The 22,675-nt window shown below is 39.9% G+C and overlaps 1 protein-coding gene across 3 annotated transcripts in view; it reads left to right on the top strand.

Moving 5' to 3' along the window:
* PIEZO2 (piezo type mechanosensitive ion channel component 2) overlaps window positions 1-22,675 on the top strand; it is a 297,318-nt gene that overhangs the window by 33,449 nt on the left and 241,194 nt on the right. For all 3 annotated transcript variants that reach the window (XM_064656971.1, XM_064656987.1, XM_064656979.1), the window contains exon 2: window positions 19,932-20,027. In XM_064656971.1, the coding sequence (XP_064513041.1) occupies window positions 19,932-20,027 (96 nt within the window). The remainder of the gene's footprint in view (window positions 1-19,931; window positions 20,028-22,675) is intronic.

Raw genomic sequence — 22,675 nt, 5'->3', positions numbered from 1 at the left:
TTAAAAAAAAATGTATAAATTAAATTAATAGCCAGTCTCATGCGTAATTACAAATATTTCATATGTGCTTTTTTAAATCTGGAGTTAAAACTAACTTTTATGAACAAGTGCCACCAGCTGCTTTGCTATCCGTGCTCTGTATCAACATCAACAAAGGCAGCCTTGTTAGGCTGTACAATGCAGGGTGCAGCTCACACAGCACTTCAGAGATTAGAAGTAGTCTTATCAAGCTTGATTCAAATTGTCTTCCAGATACAAGAATAATATTTCTTCTTCTTTGGGATATGCTGGACTACTTTCATTTTCAAATGAAATCGTTCAATATTTGGCTCCTTCTGGAATTGCTTTTTTATTCCATGCGCTTTTAGAGAAGAGACAAATTTACCAGTTGATTGTCTGCTGATTGAGAGTATGAGAACGTGGCATGCACAATGTTGTCTTGCCATTCCAATAAATGGGTTTGAACCAAAATCTGTTTGCTTTTAAAAATTACACCCACAAACAAAACAGTATTCCCAGACATTTTGAGCTGGTCACATTTTTTACATCTAATATTGTTTGTTAAGGGTCACTTAGCATAGTGCAAAAATATTTTTAAAGGACAGGTTTCTAGTTGGTTGTTCCTGTTTTCAGAAGGGGTTTGGTTTTTGAGTCACTGTGGTTGGTCAGGTTACAGTGGTTTATGAGCAAGCAATACATTTTTTTCTGAGGTACAAGCAATTGAGCTACAAGATTGTGGATACTGGTGAAGTTTGTGAATTCATCTGCCCTTACTGGAACAGTCCTGGGAAAGAGGACAGAAATGCTTGTGTAAGGAGTGCAGGATCAGGGTATTTGTGTGCTGATTTGGGTGATCTCCTTGGGATTTGTGCTGTTTCCTTGTAGTTCAGGTAAACCAAGCATCAGATTTTGTAGTATTAACGAGTGAAGACGATGATTAACTTGTTTCGTATCATTGTGTAGTGTTTGTTAGAATTTTTTTCTCTTGGATTGCTGTGAATTTGAGGGAAGAGAGTAAGATAAAGGGAGAGGCCTCAACAACTCTGCTAATTTAGAGGAAGAAAAAAAACACCTAACGGTTTGGAATAATGTATGAATTGACTTCATCTATCTCTACTCATCTTCCATTAGAAGTTGATACATTATTTTAGTGATACCAACGGTCAAATTTAAACCAACCTGTTGGCTTAAAACACAGGAGGACCATCAGGAAAGCAAACGTGCTGCTTTCTCAAGTGGGTATTATCTTGCAACTTCTTTTTTTCTTGAGTGCCAAAAATTGACGAGTTGAATCCTAATGCAGAAATAAATATAGGTTTTATACAAGATATGACTGGGAATTCTGAGGCATTGATATTACATTTATGACTTACTGTAAGTCTACTGTTAACAAATATGTTCTTACAAATATTTTTCTATTTGAATGAAAGGATCTGTAGCTACAGGGTCGTTTAAGATCCTTTATAAAACTGCTAATGAATGCATTTGGAGACAGGTAAGGAGCATTAAGACTGTCATCTTGGAGGGTGGAAATACTGTTAACCTCCTGTGCTGGGGCTACCTCCCTGAGCTGCTGCTTATCCCTTTACCACCTCCATTTTCTCAAAAGGTGTGGTTGTATTTGGCACACGTTCATCTTTTCCTGATAGGTGTTTGGTGGTCGGCATGAGATGTTGTCACAAATGTCGTTAGAACTAGTGACTCAATCCATGATGTTTTCAAATAGAAAATGACACAAATAGTATGGGGAAAACTACTGGAAAAACAGTGTGAATATGACTAGGAGAGTAACTTTGCCACTTTGGTGTTTCTTGTTTCTTTGTGTGAATAAAAAAAATTTATTGATTTCAGAGTCAAGTCCTGCTTGTATGTACAGCTGCCACCACTTAGGAAGAGAAGCAATAATATCTTTTTGTAGAGTGGTTGTGTTCTTGGAACTGCAGGTTTAGGTTTGGGAATTTGGGGGTCACTTTGCTACAGGGCTGTCATGTAAATGTGATAAAGTCAAGTAATTTTCTGTGGCTTGGTTTTACCTGTATAAACTAGGTAAGGATACTTCCCTTTTTTCCACTTTAAATAGTCTTGTGTACTGAAGTTGTTTGCTCTTTAATGTGCTTAGTTAGTCTGGGGACAGAGAAGGCATACTTTATTATTTATTGAAGAGTAATGTTTTTATGAGTAGATCGTGATGCCCTAAACAAAGGATAAATGCTTGTACTCATGCTGACAGTCTGTTCCTTGTTATATAATCACACTAACTCCAGCTTGCTTTAGCATATGTTAGTAACGGAGTCCTAACTTATTTATGCTACCAGTTGGTACGATGGTGTGAATTTTGCTGCTAACACATGTTGATCCTGATCAAAGACCTGAGAAGGCAGTTTTGGTGTTTGTTTTTAAAGGGTGTGTTTTCTTGTATCTATAGTGAAGCAACTTGGAAGTTTTAGATTAAAAAAAAAAAATTACTTCTCAAAATTGTTCAGTGAAAAAAAGTAAGAAAATTATGTGGGAACACTGAATATTCAAAATGAACTATAATTACCCATTGAAATACTTTTTAAGTGGATACCTAACTGTGAGCAGGGAGGGAATATCTTATTAATGGATAAAGCAGGAAAAAAGTTCATCTTTCAAGCGTTATTTTCCCCAGATTTCAAGCTGAAAAATAGTTTTCATTTTTCTTGCTTAAAAAAACCCCACCCAACAAACTCCAACTAACTTATTTTCATAAATCCTTTTTATAATTATTGTTATTACCCCTACTTTTAGGGAGAACTTTCTCTTGCCTCTGTGGTAGATAAAGTTTTCAATAATACATTAGTAGAACACCATTACTGAGTTAGGTATCTCTCAAGCTTGTGTTTTTCTTTCTGCAGCTTCATCTTGCCACCTCCATCACTTAAGACCACATGGCAAAGGATGAAGTTAGTTATTTTTCTGGGTTGACAGAATATTTCTGACAAACTGACTGGCTGTTGTACATTGGTCTAGCTGTTAATGAAGAGAATCCTCTGTGTTTGAACAAACCCTAACATTTTACTTATTCTGGCACATTTCTTTTCTGAAGCTATAAACTTCATCCAAGACTAATTCTAGTCAGTTTGCTCATAAAGACCACTTTGAAATCCATGTTTATGTTCTAAAATGGTATAAATTTTTTGTCAGTTTACAGACAAAAATACTTTATTAACCAGATAAAAATTTGTACTAATGGAAGTGCTCATAAATAAAGTTACAAGGATTATGTAAGTCTTTACTGCTCTTATCTTCACTGTATGTAGAACCCTTGTCAGTAAGGGATCGCTGGCTTCCTTGCAAGATTGTGAAGAAAAACATTTTTTTTTTTTTTTTTTAACTTGAAGGACAGCATGGTGTTTGTTTCTTTCTTAAATTTTCAGGATATGTTTAAATCAAATTTAGTGTGCCCTTCACTTAGTTTTAATCCTCCAGGATGTATACTTTGGCTCCTTCTCAAGAACAGATCTGAGATTCTCAGTGGACTCATTTCTCCAAATTTGAGATTCTTGCTCAATTAAAGAGATGCTGGGTTTTTGGTTTGGTTGGTTTTTGTTTTATTTTGGTTTCCTTTAAATGAGAAAAGCACATTATTGCATTTTCTGAATGAAGATTCATGTTGCAACCCTTTACTGTACTCATCTTCATGTGTTCAGAACATGCCTAATGATGACGAGATTTTGTTCTGTCTTCCCCTGCAAGAAACAATCCTTTACTTTGTGATTGCTATGTTGAGAGCTCTAGAAGTTATATAGTGGCGAACCTGGAACCCTAATTTTCTTGGTGGGATGTGACTGCTTTACTTTTTATTCTGGTGGGATACCAGAATATCATAACATCATTTGGTATCTTCAGGACAGTGGCTTGACTCCAAAGAAATACGTAGTCAGACTTTATATTGAGCCTGGATATAAACAGATTAGAATTACTAACTGCGTGGGAAGTTTTCTTCAAGTTAAACTTCTTAACTTCCCACATTCAAATATTCTTGGACAAGGACACAATGGTTTGTTTTATAAACATGAAAGAGGTATTAAATCATCTTGAAGTTCCAGTCTTGCTCTTAAAATCTGGCTGAGAGCTTATCAAAAGTCTGAGGGAGTTTCTCCAAATAGTATTCTAGGGGAAGAAAACATTTCTACAGATGCTGTATAATAGAAAATTGATACGTGGAAGAAGGCCTCCCACAAGTACGAGAAATTTGGCGACCTGAAAGGAGTACCACAGATTGCAGCCCCTTGAGTGTAGAGAAGTGTCTTAAATGATGTGCGCAGAAACATGCAGAGTTAACATATGTGCCTTGTGCTTTCTGAGAAATGTTTCTACTCAGAATAAATGCACAGTAAAGATGTTTTTTTTCTTAAATGACTGTATGGAGTCTACCTTGCTGTGTGAAAACTGGACAAGGCCATGGGTCTTTTTGATAGGATTACTGTTAGATATTTTTCATACAGTGTTAGGGAAGTGTTGCATTTGGATAGTAAAATGCATCTGTTCCAGAAGGACTCTGTCTTGTAGAGATTATGGTTGTGTGCTTGTGAAATTTTATTGGGAGTCAGATGGGTTTAAGTATTACTTCTCCAGAATAGGCAATCTTAATGACCAAATCAGATTTACAGTTGTAAATATGTCTCCTAATATCTCCCTGGGTTCTGTGATTCTTTGGGTTCATCAGGATCCATTCCTTCTTCCTAGTTAGAAGATATAGTTTCTTTGACAATTCATGGCATTCCTAAGTAGATTCCTGTAGTAGACTGAAAATTCTTTGCAATAAAAGGATGTTGCCTAGTGTATTTTAAGGAGAGAAGGAAATGCACAATTCTTCAAACAAAAAATGATTTATTATCTTGTAAGAGAAACATCAGTTTGGAATAGGGACATTGCAAGAATGAGGGGCTTGTATCTGCTTTATGCACTTGATATCCTGGAGACACCTATTTTTAAAAATTCTGTTTCCTTTGGTAAACACTGTGGCTTTGGTAAAGCACTGTGTGAAATGCTCCTTCATTACCCGGATTTATAGCTTGCTGTTGCAACCCTTTGGGTCTTTTTTTTCTGTGAAGGACCAAGAAAGGAAGTTTATCCTTTCCTCTACTGGAATAAATAATGGCAGAGTTTCAAACTCTGCATTCATATTTGTAACGTCACTAATGACACTCATTTTTCAGTGTTAACACCTCTCTTATGTTTTATCATGCTTATATTCCTCAGAGGTGTTTGTCTGCATTAGTTTTTTAACGCGTCCTTCATCTGACTCAGGGTTTTTTAGGACTGATGTCAGTGTAAGCAACAGCTGGCAAAAAAAAAAAAGGGCTTGGTTCTTTCTGCATCTTACATCAATTGACTTAGGGTTATTTATGTGTCTTAAAAGATGATGAGTGTGGATAGTGGTGGGGAAATGGTAACGTATGCCGAAATTTGCACTTTTAATTGCTGGAAACATCTGACTGAATAGCTGTTCCTGGCATCTGATAGCTTCTTAGCAGCTGTAAATGGAAGTCTCAGTCCCTTTCTGCTCCTGGAGATCTCTCTGTCATACAACTGTCTCCACATCTGTCCCTGGTTAATGTTGTATTTTAGCAGTAGCACTGTGTGACATTTGATTGTCATCTGTGTTCTGAGTTTGCTGTTATTTTTAGTTTGAGTCTTGCCAGGATTATGCAACTGTAACAGCACAACTGTCTCCGGATGTCCGGGGAAAAAGGAACATGCTTTTCTTATCCCATGAAAATGAGTGAGGAGCAGAGTGATTTCTTTAGCTCCCAGTTACTTTCCTAGAGATAGAAGCTTGGAGACAGAAAAGCTGCTGTTGGAGAAAGGGTAAGAATGCGGACAGTCTCCCTTCCACAGGCAGCCACCTCAGTGGCTCTTTTTCCTCTTCCCAGACCAATTAAGGAATGTATATGTATACATAATGAATAATGTTATGACTTCAGTGAAATGAAGTCATGAAGTTGAGTGCTTGCTATTTCAGCTCCTGTCATAGAATCATAGAATCATAGAATCGATTGGGTTGGAAAAGACCTCCGAGATCATCGAGTCCAACCCTTGGTCCAAATCCAGTCCATTTACTAGATCATGGCACTCAGTGCCACGTCCAACCTGCGTTTAAAAATCTCCAGGGATGGTGAATCCACCACCTCTCTGGGCAGCCCATTCCAATGCCTGATCACTCTCTCTGTAAAGAATTTTCTCCTGATATCCAACTTAAATTTCCCCTGGCGGAGCTTAAGCCCGTGCCCCCTTGTCCTATTGCTGAGTGCCTGAGAGAAGAGACCAACCCCCACCTGGCTAGAACTTCCCTTCAGGTAGTTATAGACGGTGATGAGGTCACCTCTGAGCCTCCTCTTCTCCAGGCTAAACAACCCCAGCTCCCTCAGCCTCTCCCCATAGGACTTATGCTCCAGTCCCTTCACCAGCCTTGTTGCTCTTCTCTGGACCCGCTCCAGCACCTCAATATCCTTTCTGAACTGAGGGGCCCAGAACTGAACACAATACTCAAGGTGTGGCCTCACCAACGCAGAGTACAGGGGTAGGATCACTTCCCTGCTCCTGCTGGCCACACTATTTTTGATACAGGACAAGATCCCATTGGCCTTCTTGGCCACCTGGGCACACTGTTGGCTCATGTTGAGCTTCCTGTCAATTAGTACCCCCAGGTCCCTTTCTGCCTGGCTGCTCTTCAACCACTCTGTGCCCAGCCTGTAGCGCTGCATGGGGTTGTTGTGGCCAAAGCGCAGGACCCGGCACTTGGCTTTATTGAACTTCATCCCATTGGAATCAGCCCATCTCTCAAGTCTATCCAGATCCCTCTGCAGAGCCCTCCTGCCTTCCAGCAGGTCGACACTCCCTCCCAATTTGCTGATGATACACTCAATCCCCTCATCTAAATCATCTATAAAGATGTTAAACAGGACTGGGCCCAACACTGATCCCTGGGGAACACCACTGGTGACCGGCCGCCAGCTGGATGCAGCTCCATTCACCAGCACTCTCTGGGCCCGACCCTCCAGCCAGTTCCTAATCCAGGAGAGGGTATACTTGTCCAAGCCATGGGCTACCAGCTTTTCCAGGAGTATATTATGGGAGACAGTGTCAAAGGCCTTGCTGAAGTCTAGATAGACCACATCCACAGCCTTCCCCTCATCCACCAGGTGGGTCACCTGATCGTAAAAAGAGATCAGGTTGGTCAGACAGGACCTGCCCCTCCTAAACCCATGCTGGCTGGGTCTAATCCCTTGTCCATCCTGAAGGTGCTGTGTGATTGCACTCAGGATGATCTGTTCCATAACCCTGCCAGGCACCGAGGTCAGGCTGACAGGCCTATAGTTGCCAGGGTCCTGCTTGCAGCCTTTTTTGTGGATTGGGGTGACATTCGCCAACCTCCAATCATTTGGGACCTTCCCAGAGAGCCAGGACTGTTGGAAGATGATGGAGAGCGGTTTGGCAAGCTCTTCTGCCAGCTCTCTCATCACCCTGGGATGGATCCCGTCTGGTCCCATGGACTTGTTGGGATCCAGCTGGCTCAGTAAGTCGCTAACTACATCCTCCTGGAATACAGGAGGGCTATTCAGGTCTCTGTCTCTGTCTATCTGCTCTAGAGGCCAGTTGTCCTGAGGGCCACCTGTCTTACTGCTAAAAACTGAGGCAAAGTAGGTGTTAAGTACCTCAGCCTTCTCCTCATCTTTGTTAACTATATTTCCCTCAAAGTCCAACAGAGAACTGAGGTTTTCCTTGCCTCTCCTTTTGCTATTAATGTATTTATAAAAGGACTTTTTGTTATTCCTAACTGAATTAGCCAAATTAACTTCAAATTCCACTTTTCTTTCCCTAATTTTTTTCCTGCATGACCTAGCTCTCTTCGTAAATTCTTCATAAGTAACCAGCCCTTTTTTCCACAGTCTGTAAACTTTCTTTTTATCCCTGATTTCTTTTAGAACCTCCCTATTTAACCAAGCCGGCCGTCTTCCCCTCCGGCTGGCCTTTCGGCACACTGGTATAGCCTGTTCCTGTGCGCTCAAAATTGCCTGCTTGAAGCATGTCCATCCCTCCTGGACCCCCTTGCCTTTAAGGGTTGTTTCCCAGGGTATGCCTTGAATTAGTTTTTTGAATAGGCCAAAATCTGCCCTCTGGAAGTCCAGAGTAGAGGTTTTAATGATGGCTCTCCTTACATCCCTGAGGATTGAAAATTCAATTATTTCGTGGTCACTATGCCCCAGGCAGCCTCCAACCACTACATCATCCACCAGCCCCTCTCTGTTTGTAAACAGTAGGTCTAGTGGGGCCTTACCCCTGGTAGGCTCATTTACCAGTTGATGAAGGAAATTATCCTCTATACACTCCAGGAACCTCCTTGACTGCCTCTTCTCTGCAGTATGAAGCTCCCAGCAGATATCCGGCAGGTTAAAGTCACCCACAAGCACAAGGGCTGGAGATTTTGAGACATCTGCCAGCTGCTTGTAGAATAATTCATCTCCTTCATCATCCTGGTTGGGCGGTCTGTAACAGACACCCACAAGGATGTCAGCCTTGTTGGCCTTCCCCCTGATTCTGGTCCACAGGCACTCAACCTTGTCACTGCTGACCTCAACTTCAACAGAGTCAAGAGACTCTCTAACATATAAAGCCACCCCTCCACCTCTCCTTCCCTGCCTGTCCTTTCTGAAGAGCTTGTAGCCCCCCATAGCAGCACTCCAGTCGTGTGCGTCATCCCACCACGTTTCTGTGACAGCAACTATGTCATAGTTTTGCTGCTGCACTATGGCTTCCAGCTCCTCTTGTTTGTTTCCCATACTGCATGCATTGGTGTACATGCACTTCAGCTGGGCCATTGATTTTATTCTCAACTCAGGCTCTACACCCTTAGGCTTTTTTCTGGAGAGCCCAGTTGCCGCCCCTTCCCCCTTCAGACCTAGTTTAAAGCCCTCCTAACTAACCCTGCCAACTTACGGGCTACAGTTCTTTTGCCCTTCCCAGATAGATGAAGCCCATCTGGTTTGACGAGACTAGGCAACATGGAGTTTGCCCCATGATCAAAAACCCCAAAATTTTGACGATAGCACCATCCTCTAAGCCACCTATTGGTAAGCTGTGCTTTCCTAAACCTCTCCTCATTTATCTCTTCATTCATCCCAGCTAGCACAGGAACTGAGCCAATTACTACCTGTGCTCCTGTCCCATGAAGTGATCGGGTCAGAGCCTTAAAATCTTTTTTAATTACCCTGGTACTCCTATTATTGATGTCTTCACTTCCAACCTGGACAACCAACAGCGGGTAATAGTCTGAGGGTTGAATAAGCTTAGGAAGTGTTTTTGTAATATCCCTCACCCTGGCCCCAGGAAGACAGCAAACTTCCCTGTGGGATGGGTCTGGCCGACATATAGGGCCCTCAGTTCCCCTCAAAATGGAGTCACCAACTACAATAACCCTTCTCTTTTTCCTTTTACCTGTAGTTGTAACAGATCCAGTAGACCGGGTGTAACCAGAAGACCTTGTAGACAGATCTTCCTCCTGACTGTCCTCCATCAGACTTTCTGAAACCAGGGCCATATACCTGTTTTTTAAGGGCACCCTGGCAGGTGAAAGGGGTCGAGAGGGGGTGGTTTTGCCTCTACGAGCAGGCACCTGTTTCCATTCCTCTCCATCCATATTGTCCATTCTGTCTGCCTGATGGCAGGGGGGGCTGGGCTTCACCACTTCCTGCTGGGCTTCTTTAGGAATCGAAAGGGTGTGACTCCACCAGTCAATTTCCCTTTCACTCTCCCTTATACTCCTTAGTCTTTCCACCTCTTCCTTTAGCTCTGCCACCAGACATAGCAAATCATCCACCTGCTCACATCGTAAGCAGGTGTTTCTCACGCTGTCCTCTGGTAGCAGTTGTAGGCTCAAACAGTCTATGCAGCCAGAGGCCTGAGTGGCTGCATCCTTTTTAGAGGGTTCTGTCTGTATTGACACCCCTCTACTGGTAATAGGAGCAACAGCTTTCATTTTTTTGGGAGGCATGACTGCCTTGAGCTGTGAGAAAAAAGCCACAGAAATACCTTAGGCTTCTGCCCTACCTGTTTGCCCTGCCTATGGGAACTGCCGTGCAAACTTCCGTGCCACGCCCTCACTGATGTGCCACGCCCCTGTTTGCCCACTCCTGTGTGGGGTGCGTGAGCGAAGGTGATGTTCTGGTCATAAAGCCCGAGGACAACATAGATCCCAGAGGTGTGTTATGTCAAAAAAGGGAGACTCTTTGACAGCTACTTCTTTTTGTTTGTTTGTTTGGTGTTTTATAATGGAAGTTAAGACCACTGTTTTTGGAGTGAAGCTTATTTTGGCATGTGTTAATTGTATGAGGTGGGTGCAGGGAGAAAAAAGAGTGTACCTGCAACAAGCTTTGATGACCGTGAGATTCATAGAAGAGACTGGAATTGAAAGGTGTAGGTTTTATTATATTTTTATTATTATTATTATAGGTAAGTATTGAAAGATCATAAATCAAACCACTTAACCAAAGAACCCCCAACCCTATCTCAAATTGATTGGTAAGAGATTACCAACACAATGTAGATATGCCAAAATCTTATGGCAATCTAAGTAAGAGACAGTAGCAAGTTGTAATTTAGTTTGTCTGCACTGAAACTGAAATGGGTTATAATGTTAAGTTGATCTTTCTAACGGGAAAAATTACTGATGATGGTGTCCTTCATGTTTTTAAATTTGGAAATATTCATCTACTTAGTCATGTCAATAAAGTGTATTGACGTGGACTTCCTCGCAAGAGTAGATACTCCTTTAAAATACATTATTCTAAGTAAGATGATGACTGTGGTAGGCTTACATTTTGAGGTCTTTTGTTAATTTTCTTTCTGTCAAATACAGCTGGGAAGCATAGTTCCTTTTCCTAAGATCTGAAAGGAAGAGGTGAACAAGGTGTTTTGTTTTTTCTCTCTGCATTCAATTCCCAATATTTTCCACAGTTAAAATCTGTTCTAGATGGTTTGTCATGGAGAGGAAGCTTACTGAAGCTGCTGCTCAGAGAAGGAGAGGAAAGGAGAGAAAAATCAAAGCAAAAAAAAAAAAAAACACAACCCCAAACCCTTTGAAAAGTGTTTACTTGCCAGCAGTCATGTCTCCTGATGAATATTGACCGATGAAAAAAAATGTGATTGTAGAAGTGCTGACATGAACCAAAGCATAGTATTTGTCCATTTATCAAAGCCCTGATGTTTTGTTTGGGTTTTTTTGTTCCAAAAGAGAAAAGTTTCCTATCTGGGTGTAACATGCAAAGCAGCACCATGTTGAAATGTTGGCTCAGGGTGGGGAGTATATGTTGCCACAATGTTGTCAGCAGAGCTGTGTGATGTGGAAGTATTGGCAGTATGTAACTTGTCCTGAGCAGCCACAGTTCTGTGTGGTTCTGTGCTGTACACCGTAGGCTATAACCATTAATTTTCTCTAAAAGGAGGATAAGATTACATGCATTTCACTTAACTATCTTGCACAGCAGTGTGTAATTCCAATCTCATCTGTCACAAGCGTTAAGTGGAATTACTTGGAAGTAATTCTGAAAACTGTGCCAAAAGTTAACCTCTTCTTCTGAATTCAGTAAGTAAAAATATAGTTCACATCTGTGAGCTAAAGTTCCCTGGGCACTATGCCTGTCAGATACTTGTCATTATTAGAAGGTATAGTTCTTGAAGAGGAACATTTGGGTCACTTTATTTAGTTTTATTCTTTAAAATAGGCTGTTTTACAGCATAACTATTTTTACAATGTGTGGCAATTGTTTCACTGTTACTGTAAAGAATATTGGAGGAAAAATTTCTGAAACAAATTTTGTATTTTTGAAACAGAAATTTGAAATTGAAGATGCATTAGAAGATATAAAAATCAGCAATTTATAGAAATAATACAACTTGCCTGTCTTTTTCAGAAACTGGTAACACACATTTCTTATCACAATAAACTTAATTTTTAATCTGCTTGGTTTTTTATTTCTATTGCATTTGGTTAGTCACGGCCATGTCAGGTAAAAGCAGGAAATCCTCAGAAACTTAGAATGATTTGCACTTGTGTCTCTAAGTTGAAAAGGAAATGTGAGATTTGCTCCCTCTTTGTACCTTAACAGTTGTTGGCACGTAACATTGTAGTGTAGGCAAGAGCAACTACTCTATCATCTTTCTGGGAGATTCTGCTCTATGAGTATTTAATACTGGGTCGTTTTATCGTGCCGACAGTGAATGAGCTTAACTTTTTACTATATCAGTTCAGAAAACAATGTTCAAGTCCAACAGAGCAAGAGTGTACAGTTTTCTGGGTCTTTGTTTCAATATGGGGTTAGGTGGGCTTTCTCCTCAAGCATACTCTTGCCTCTGGGAGCAGAGACACCAGGAATTGTGAGGAAGCACTGGAGAGCAGTTTGCTGCTATTTGACTATATTAGTACTATGCACACGTGTGAGTTTTGGTTAAGGAATGCTGCATGCATGAACCATTAGAAAAAGGAGAAAAATTCTGTTTCCATTTTTTGTTATGTTTGCTGGTTGATGCTAAGTGAAAGTATTACTAGAAATTAAAAATGAAAAAAAACGTAAAAGCTTTACGCAGGCATGAATAGGAGTAAAATATACTTTGCTCACCAGTCTTGACCTCTCCTCTCTGTATCACATTCTTGGAAAAACTTACCTGGCTGGCTTATGGGAAATGGTTGGGTTTTTGTTGGTAGCAAAGGCTGTCTTCTGTAGCCTGTTTTAGTCATCTGAATTGGGTGCTACTTTCCTCCTACTTCCCCCCCCCCCCCCCCAGAATTCTGAGGATATAACTGGTATAAAATATCCCATATTAACTGTGGGATAACTATGAAAAATTATAGCATCACAGACAGGAATCTGGTACTGAGTTCTCCCAGCTTTGAGTTGGACACTTGGCCTCCTGGAGACTGAGTAGTTTCGAAGATCATTCAGCTACTTATTCCCTTTCTCTTTCGTGTTTTGGTCTCTTGCTCTCAGAGATTTATTTCAAACTATGTGGGTACAAGAATGAGCGAACAGCATCAGCTCTGTCTTTCAGCCAACAACCCTTGCCTGCTCAGGGTTAAGCATTTTTTCAGCACCACTTTTTCCAATTAATATTTTCACTGATTTTTTTTTTTTCTGGAAAAACAAGCATGAAAGTTAACCCAAATTTTAGTCTAAAGGTACCAATCTTGAAGAATATAATTGCATACCTTTCTTAATAATCTTGCCACTGTAAAATTGTTAAAACAGGATGCAAACACTATGCAATATCCTGCTGAAAGTAGAAGACACATTACTTCAGTGTAGTTGGCTGAATTAATTCCTTTTCATGCTAAAGCACACATGAGTCTGGATAGGATAACGCTAAGAAGGATGTATAATATTCTCAAGCCTACAGCAGAAATATGTGGAGAAAAATGTTTTTACATACTTCTTGAACAGAAAGGGGCATAACAAGCAATACGTTATTCTGTTAACATTAATGACAGTGCCTTTATAGTAAAATAAATTCAGAAATAGTGAGTGCATGGTTAATTCTGTCTTCACCTTCCTTTTTATTTTCTGTTGCCATGGCTTTTGACACAATTGTAGCTTATAAATGAGGAGTCAATAGCCCTTTGGTACTATGCCTGTACTCTTGAAGGCTGTTCTTTTTGAACAGGTAGTTTCCACTTCTGAATTAATTACCTCTTAAAATTTTTGTAGAATAAAACTAAACACATCTTTTATGAGGCTATTTTTTTGCTTTCATTTCCATGTTCAAGCTTATTGCAAATTTCTCTATTGCCACTCATGTTGCCCTCCAGTATTTCTTATTTAACAGATAAAATACAAATTTTATACAAATCATCCTCTTTAAGTAGAGGAAAGGAAAGAACTGTTGGTATAAATATGAAATAATATGTAGCAGCTGTTAGGATTCTGATGTTGGAAAAACCCAGTATCTACATGTAGACACTTGGTGATGAGTCTAAGAAGCAGTATTAGATTTCTTCAAATGCCGCCTTCTCTGGCTATCATAAAATAATGAAAAATAAAATCTAGAAGGACAAGGTTATATAATGCCAAGGTTACATAATGCCATGTGATATAGGATTTTCTGTTTTTTTAAGATTCCTTTTTAATTTTGTATAGTGCATACTGTACATATCTGTCTTATGGATAAATTGCATTTTTTCAGCTTTCAGTTGGAACTCAATCTGGCCACTGGTGTGAAAAATAATAGAAAGTATTTTTAAAAACTTACTAACAACAAAAAGAGGGCCAAGGAAAATCTCCATTCTTTATTGGATGCAGAGGGAAACATTGTAACCAAAAGTGAGGAAAAGGCTGAGGTCAGTCCTAAACCACTGTTGTACTTTTTTCTGTGAATGCTTCCTTTGCCTCAGCCTTCAACTGTAAGACCAGTTATTGTCAGGGCAATCAGATCCCTGAGGTGACAGACAGGGACGGGGAGCAGAATAGACACCCTGCTATACAGGAGGAGGTAGATAGTGACCTCCTGAGACACTCACAAATCTGTGCATGTGGATGGGATCCACATGAGGGTACTGAGGGAGGTGGTGGAAGAGCTCACCAAGCAACTGCCTTTATTATCAGTCCTGGCTAACCAGGGAGGTCCCAGTTGACTGGACGCTGGCCAATGTGACGCCCACCCACAAGAAGGGTCAGAAGGAGGATCCAGGGAACTACGGGCTTGTCAGTCTGACCTTGGTGCCAGGAAAGGTTATGGAACCGATCATCTTGAGTGTCATTATGCAGCACATACAGGACAACCAGATCAGGCCCAACCAGCACAGATTTAGGAAAGGCAGGTCCTGCTTGAGTAACTTGATCTCCTTCTATGACCATGAGACCCACCTAGTGGATGAGGAAAAGGCTGTGGATGCTGTCTACCTGGACTTCAGTAAAGACTTTGTCTTAGATGACATTCTGAGCCTGCCTTTAAAGGTTTGCACAATAACTTTAATGCTTTATGCATTAAACCAGAAATATTTAAAATAATCACTTATGAATGAGGAATTTAGTGTTACATGTTATAAAGTGCTCTTTTCTTAATGTCTAAGGGAAGGTGCTCCAAAGTACTTCAGGTTATACCAAGAAGAAGCTAGGTTTGCCACTAATTCTGTACATGAATAGCTCTGCTTTTTATGTCTTTTCCCAGTTGTGTATTACTGTTACGATTGGACTGTGAACAGTAGCAGAAAAAAAATAACATTTCTGTAGTTTTGTTAGTAGAGACTGTTAGAAAACTGGGTGACAAATGTGACTTAAAAAGAAATCTGAAGAGCAGAAAGTGTGTATGGACTTTGTGTGTATGATATGTTTACCAATTTAAGCGTTTTTGTTCAGTGTTTACTTTAGACAAAACCATACTTTTTGAAAGTAGGAACCTGAAGGGTTTTCTGGATGCTTTGTATGAAAAAAAATACATAAGGAAAGGTTTGAATGGAGATGTAACCTCTGTTAATAGTCCCATTTATGTAGTGGTGGAGAAAAAAAACTGTTGAGTACATAGCTCTAGAAATAGAAAGCAGTAAATTTTGAGGTAAATAAAGTTCAAAAATAATTCCTCTGAAATTAATTTTGCTAATTGATTAGACAATTTTGAGAAGAGGTAACAAGCATAAAATGCTAAAATTACATTAATTTTGATAGCGCAAACCGACCAATGTAACCAAAATACCCAGAAATTTCTCTACCACTTGGTTTGCCAAGAAACTCATCTTTTAGGTGCTTTTTCTATTGATGGAATTCCATTGACCTCAAATGGGACTTTCCACTGGGATGGACATCTTTGTACAGCTTCTTTTGCAAAAGGAGACCTCTGTGAATGCCAGAGGGAGTGCAGAGGATGAGTTCACTTGTTTTTTTGGATCATCCTTTGTTGTTGTATCAGTGACAAACTGAAGCTGATTTTATGCTCTGCAATTTGTTCTAGGTAGTTTTGAGTGTCAGAACTTAGGAATACATATGTTTGACAAATAATGATGCAATGCAGTGTAAATATGTAAATGCAGTGTGGCTGCTGTTTTCTAAATTTTTATCTTGCTAAAAATATATTCAGTCATGGCTCTTTGCTCTTGCACATTAACTTTATAAGCCACTGATATCTCCAGCAAGATGTACTAGACAAATGGAGATAAAAACAAAATGAAAATATTGGAATGGCTGCAGTAGGGAATAGTAAAAATTTTGCAGCTAAGTTTGGAATGTTTTAATGTATTAATTCTGAGAAACATATTGCTGGTGCTTTTGCAACTGCTTACAATAAATACAGGTTTTCCAGGCAATGTCTAGCCAAGGTTGCTATTTTGCTGGAGGATGCTTTTATGTAAATAGAGATTCTAAATATTTGACATAGATTTGTTAGGGAGACATTCAGTGATATCCGACTAATAAAGAAGGGTATCTAAAGCACACAGCTGCTGTTTTCTTTGTACTGAGAAGCTAAGTGCTCTACAAGAAGTGTAGCAGGCTCAGTTCTGAAGAAAGAAGAAAATGTGTATAATATTGCACTGAAATCAGGTAAGCTGTTTAACATGATTAAAATCTGATCGACACAATCCCTGGAATAACTGGATAATAGGATATTATTCTGCTACCAGAATGACTGAAAACATTGATCCTTTCCATTGAAATGGAAAAGCCTTCAGACTGTAGATCAGCCTTAAACTATTACTGTACCTTTTCTTATGAATGCCAAAATTTTTTTCCCATTCCAAATTAAACTTTGGAAAAAAAAAAAAGTTTGATTTATGGATTTGTCCTGATCTCAGGAGTGTCCTCTTTCCTCTTTAGTGACATTCTTTTCAAGAAGGCCACTAATGGTCATTGTACATCCTGTGCTCCTCTGCAGAGCACCCTGAGAGAGTAGGTTCATAATAGCAGGGCTGACTCTCTCTTCTCAAGTACATTCACTTTAAAGCTCTGATAATTGCTTACAGAATTCCCAGTGGGATAGGTCCTATTTACTTTACCTTGCAGGTTTTTTATAGTTACAAGTGTAGATGTAAGTCTTCAGTTTATGTCTTCTTAAAGGCTGTGGCTATTAAGAAAATTTAGTAAGTGACAGGAGCAATTCTTACAGGCTCTGTAAGAATAAGAAGCTGCTCTTAAGATTTTGGATTTCTCTCTGAAAAACCCTCTGTTAAGCTTCGATGGATTCTGTAGTCCTTGATAGATTTTTTTCTTTTTAAGGCTCATGGCGGAATCGTATCAGCTTAGAAGTGCAGCATAGATGCTCCTTATCCTTTCTTCTTGCCAGGAATCCATAAATTTCACATATTTCTTGACCAGGCTGTAGATGTGAAGTGTATATCCAGAGTTTCTCTGTCAAGGCTATTGAGGTAACCTGGGAAAATTGTAGCTATTGCATGGATTTGTTAATTGAGAGACTTTGCAGTTTTAAATTTAGAATTAAAGTGGACAGATGTGATGAGGATGAGGACTGATTAATGCTTAATTTGTTAACTCATTCTTAATATAGTCTCCATGAAATTTCAGGAGTGGTGACTGAAAAAACCAAAACCAAGTTGTTTTGATATAGCTGAGAAGACTTAATTGATATGAGTTACATTCCATGAGTAAATAAATGTAAAGGCTAATTCATCTACTGACTCCTTAGCAGTTGGCTTATCTCTTAGGAACAATTGAATGTGGTGGGTCTTATATTTCAACATCTGCTGCACAGTGGAATTGCAGATTATTTTGTCTCTCTTTTTTTTTTTTTTTTAATCTGTATGGAAGTCCATTTACTCTTCTTTCAGTACAGAATATGCATGAAATTCTTTGAAAAGGTGAGCCTGGGGTGTAGCAATATTGTACTTGTTATAATGGCCTGCTGACATGGATACTTTCAGAAAAATACACTCACACTAAATTTTAAAAATAGAAAAGGAAATAGTAGGCAAAATTAACAGAATAATTTAATTCTTTAGAAAAATTGGCATAGCACCAGTTGCAAGTTGCTGTTCCTTTTTGATTGGTAGTTCACAATCTTTTCAGTAATAGAACTATGTAAGAGCAAATAATTGGATGACCGTAAAATTCAGAGATCTCTGTAATTATTTAAAGACATTGTTATTTTAAGGATAACAGGCATTCTATAATTTGTAATCTGAACCTACTTTATATTTCTTAATTATTACTGATAATCCTTATTTGTAATATAATGAACCAGATTGTGGCTTCTTAAAGGCAACCCATAAATATTGATTTATGCATCCCTATATACTTTTGTGGAGAATGATTGAATGAGTTTATATATGAGGAAAGTAAAATGTGTAAGTAACAGCTAACTTGTCCTTCATTCTGGACAAAGTCTTTCTAACTTGAATGCATCTTTTTCTAAACTTAAAATATGTATTACTGTTAAAATACTTCAGAAGTTTGTTTAATTTAAAGAAAATTACACAGAGTAGAGAGGATGATTGTCCTTCTCTGTGCTGCTGCGGCCTCACCTCTAGTCCTGTGTGCAATTTTAGGCATCACAGTATAAGAAACATGTAAAGCTATTAGAAAGCATCCAAAGGAAGGCTACAAAGATAGTGAAGAGTCTAGAGGGGAAGCCATATGAGAAGCAGCTGATGTCACTTGGTTTGTTCAGCCTGGAGAGAAGGAGACTGAGGGGAGACTTCACAGCAGTCTACAGCTTCCTAGTGATGGGAAGCAGGGGGCAGGCACTGATCTCTTTTCTGTGGTGACCAGTGACAGGACCCAAGGAAATGGCATGAAGCTGTGTCAGGGGAGGTTTAGAATAGATATTAGGAAAAAGTTCTTCACCTGGAGTGTGGTCAGGCACTGGAACAGGCTCCCCAGGAAAGTGGTCACAGCACCAAGCTTGACAGAGTTCAAGAAGCATTTGGACAAGCACATGATGTGATTCTTGGAGCTGTCCTGTGTAGGGTTGAGAGTTGGACTTTTGATGATCCTTGTGGGTCCTTGGTAACTCAGGATATCCTATGATTCCATTCAGAAGGACCCCAACAGTTTGGAGAGATGGGCAGAGAAGAACTGTCCAAAGTTCAACAAAGTCAAATGCAGCATCCTTCAATTGGGGAAGAATTGACCCCATGTACCAGTACAGACTGGGGGCTGACCTGCTGCAAAGCAGCTCTGTGGAGAAGGACCTGGGGATCCCGGTATATAACAAACTGTCCATGAGCCAGCAGTGTGCCCTTGTGGCCAAGAAGTCCAATGCTGCATTAGGAAGTGCATTGCCAGCAGGTCGAGGGAGGTGATCCTGCCCCTTTACTCAGCCCTGGTGTGACTGTATCTGGAGTGATGTGTCTAGTTCTGGGCTCCTCAGTATAAGAGAGACATGAAGCTCCTGGAGCAGGTCCAGTGAAGGGCAACAAAGATGATCAAAGGACTGGGGCATCTCTCAGAGAGGTTTGGGTCTGTTGAGCCTCAAGGAGAGATGTCTGAGGGGACCTCATCTATGTATCTAAGTATCTGAAGGGAAGGCTCTTCTTGGTGATGCTAAGCAATAAGACAAAATGAAATGGTCAGAAAATGATGCATAGAAAGTTCCACCTGAATACGAGGAAGAACTTCTTTATTGTGCGGGTGACCACACGCTGGGATGGAGCCCAGAGAGGTTGTGGAGTCTCCCTCACTGAAGATACTCAAGTGTCTGGACACAATCCTGCGCAATGTGCTCTTGGATGACCCTGCTTGATCAGGGAGGTTGGACCAAATGATCCACTGTGGTCCCTTCCAACCTTACCCATTCTGTGATTCTATGATTTATTGAAGGCATAAATTTAAATACTTGTGTAAAAATTGTTAAAATTAGTGGCAAAAAGTTGGCAAGGTAAATAGTAAACTCAAATGGGAAATGCTTTGTGCTATTGAATTTGATTATGTCAGACTGATTAAGCAATATGTTCTTTTTCTTTTCTCTTGCAGCCTGTGCTTTCCGTTACAATGGGCTCTCCTTTGTCTACCTCATCTACCTCCTGCTCATTCCTCTGTTTTCAGAACCCACAAAAACAACGATGCAAGGTAAGATGTTCATTGCTCCATTCTTCAGAATCTATCATGGACAGAGTGCATGCAAAAGCCTTGGTGTAGTACAAGGTGAAGTCCTAAACATTTTCCCTTCAGTAAGTGATCTAACTTGTAATAAATACTGTAAATTTCCTTACAGTGTAGTTTTACAATATGCTGGTTTTGGTGCTGAAGGACTTCCAACCACGATACATTCTCACCCCAAAGTGTATCAGGACTGTCTGATAGTGCTAATAGGAGTTCCTTTTTATGGCATTATTTCACCTAGAATATTGACATGGTCTGCATGAAAAATGAGCTTTCAGAACCCTTCTGAAGCCATCCCTCCTTTTTATAATGCCTCGTTTTTAAAAGCCCTCTTAAGGTGCTCAAAGGCTGCAATGAGGTCTTCCTGGAGCCTTCTCTTCTCCAGGAAGAGAACAACCCTAACTTTCTCAGCCTGTCTTCATAGGATAGGTGTTCTGATCACCTTCATGGCCCTCCTCTGGACCCTGTCTAACAGGTCTTTCCTGTGCTAAGGACCAGGTAAGAGCTGGATGCAGCACTCCATGTGGGGTATCACCATAGTGGAGTAGAGGGGCAGAATCGCCTCCCTTGACCTGCTCGCCACAATGCATTTGATGCAGCCTAGGATGCAATTGGTTTTGTAGGCTGCAAGCACACACTGTTACTTCATGTCCAGCTTTTCATCCGTAAGAACCTCCAGGTACTTCTTGGCAAGGCTGCTCTCAAGGAGTTCCTCTTCCAGTCTGTGTTCATGTGTGGGATTGCCCTAACCCAGGTGGAGCATCTTGCACGTGTCGTACCTCATGATGTTCTCTTAGGCCCACTTCTCAAGCTTGTCCAGGTCCCACTGGATGGCACTTCTTCCTCCTGTTGTGTCAACTGCACTGCTCAGCTTGGTGTCATCTGCAAACTTGCTGAGGGTGAACTCGATCTCACTGTGTTACTGTATGAAGATACTGAAGAGCACTGGTCCCAAAACAGAGTCTTTAGGGACACTACTCGCCACCTGGACATAGAGCCATTGATTGCAACTCTCTGGCTGCATCCATCCAGCCAATTCCCTATCCACTGAATAGTCCATTCATCAAATCCATGTCTCTCTAATTTGGAGATAGGATGTCATGTCGGACCATACAAAAGTCTAGGTAGATGACATTTATTGGTCTGTTGTCAACTGCTGCCATCACCCATCATAGAAGGCCACCTTGACACCTAAGGTAATGGAAAAGAAGTGCGGAAAATTGTACAAGGGTACTATTATTAAATAGGATAAAAGTTATAAATAAATCAAAGTTTTTCAGAAATTGCTTGTAGTGAGATAGATCTTAATTATTCCTTAATAATAAGGAATAATTTATTAGGAGTCATCATGAATTGCAGTTGAAGTATCTTGACAGAGCTATAAAACAAGGCAAGGAATCAGATGAGAATTAGGATGCTTTTGAGATCTGGTCTGTTAGCTATAGGATTCAAATCTCTCACCCCTTGGTGAAGAAACCGTCTTCACAAAGTATTACAGTACGGAAGTGGTAAAGCTGGATTAGCATTTGTATTTTATGCCTTATTTCCTACACTCTGCTTCCCCAACCATTTTTCATGCAGTTTCTACCAGTCACTCTAAACTAATTCACTGTCTTTTGGCAAGGATCCATACCAATTGAGTGGGCTTAGTTTACGTTGATTGTGTAAGTATCTAGTGGAGCCAGGAAAAACAGACCTGAAAAATAAATAAAGTAAGCATAAAAGGTGGGAAATCCCACTCTAAGTAAGGCTGTCTGTCATTTTTATAGGGGTAAGTTACAAAGACAGTGTAAGAATGGAACATCAGTCCAGCTGTGAGGTTAAGTTTCTCTTAAAAGTGCTGAACATAGTAGTTGAGAGAGAAGCACTCACTGGGAATTTGCTTGCAGCTTCTCAGATACTATGCAATTACCCTGTTGGTTTTGTGTGTTCTACTTTTGCTGCCCTTTCTGTGCGTGCCAGGAGAAGTGATTGACAGGATAAACAGAGCTATTTTCTAGATACCAAGAGTGACAATGGCGAGACATCCTAATTATCTTCTTTTAGAGTCTAAAAAAGTCTATTTGATTTAAGTCTAATTCCTGTGTGATTTGATAGTCATCTAGTTTGCATCACTGATGGCAGCAATTTCATCAGAGGAAAATGTTTTCTTAGGACTTTGGGTAGTTTCTCCATGTTGTGTGTCATATTGCATTACACTTCTCCTGAATATCATGTTATGATGTGTCTGTGAGAATTAATTTCTTACATAAATTCAGTATTTCTGAGTGTAAACATTTTGCCACTATCACCTGTTTTAATTGTGGGTGTGTGTAGGTGTATCTTTCTAGAAAGTGTTGAGGAATTTCTTTTTTTTAATGTCCAGAGGATGGAGAAGAAAGGGGAAATCTTTAACTATTTTAGCTAAAACCAGCCAAACCACCAGTAAAACAGAGTCAAAAGTTTAGTGAAACAAAGTTCATTTAAAAAAACCCCAAACAACAAAACCCAATATGTTTATATATTTTACTTGTATTTCCCCCCCTTTAATTTCTGTCACTCAAATAGTATTTTTGAATCTTCTATTCTCTTTCTGTTTTATTCAAGTTGTTGTTTTTTTTCCCCTGAAATCTTAC

The sequence above is a fragment of the Pseudopipra pipra genome, chromosome 1 (genome assembly GCF_036250125.1).
Source record: "Pseudopipra pipra isolate bDixPip1 chromosome 1, bDixPip1.hap1, whole genome shotgun sequence".
NCBI classification, from domain to species: domain Eukaryota; kingdom Metazoa; phylum Chordata; class Aves; order Passeriformes; family Pipridae; genus Pseudopipra; species Pseudopipra pipra.
This window is presented reverse-complemented; position numbering and strand designations above follow the sequence as displayed.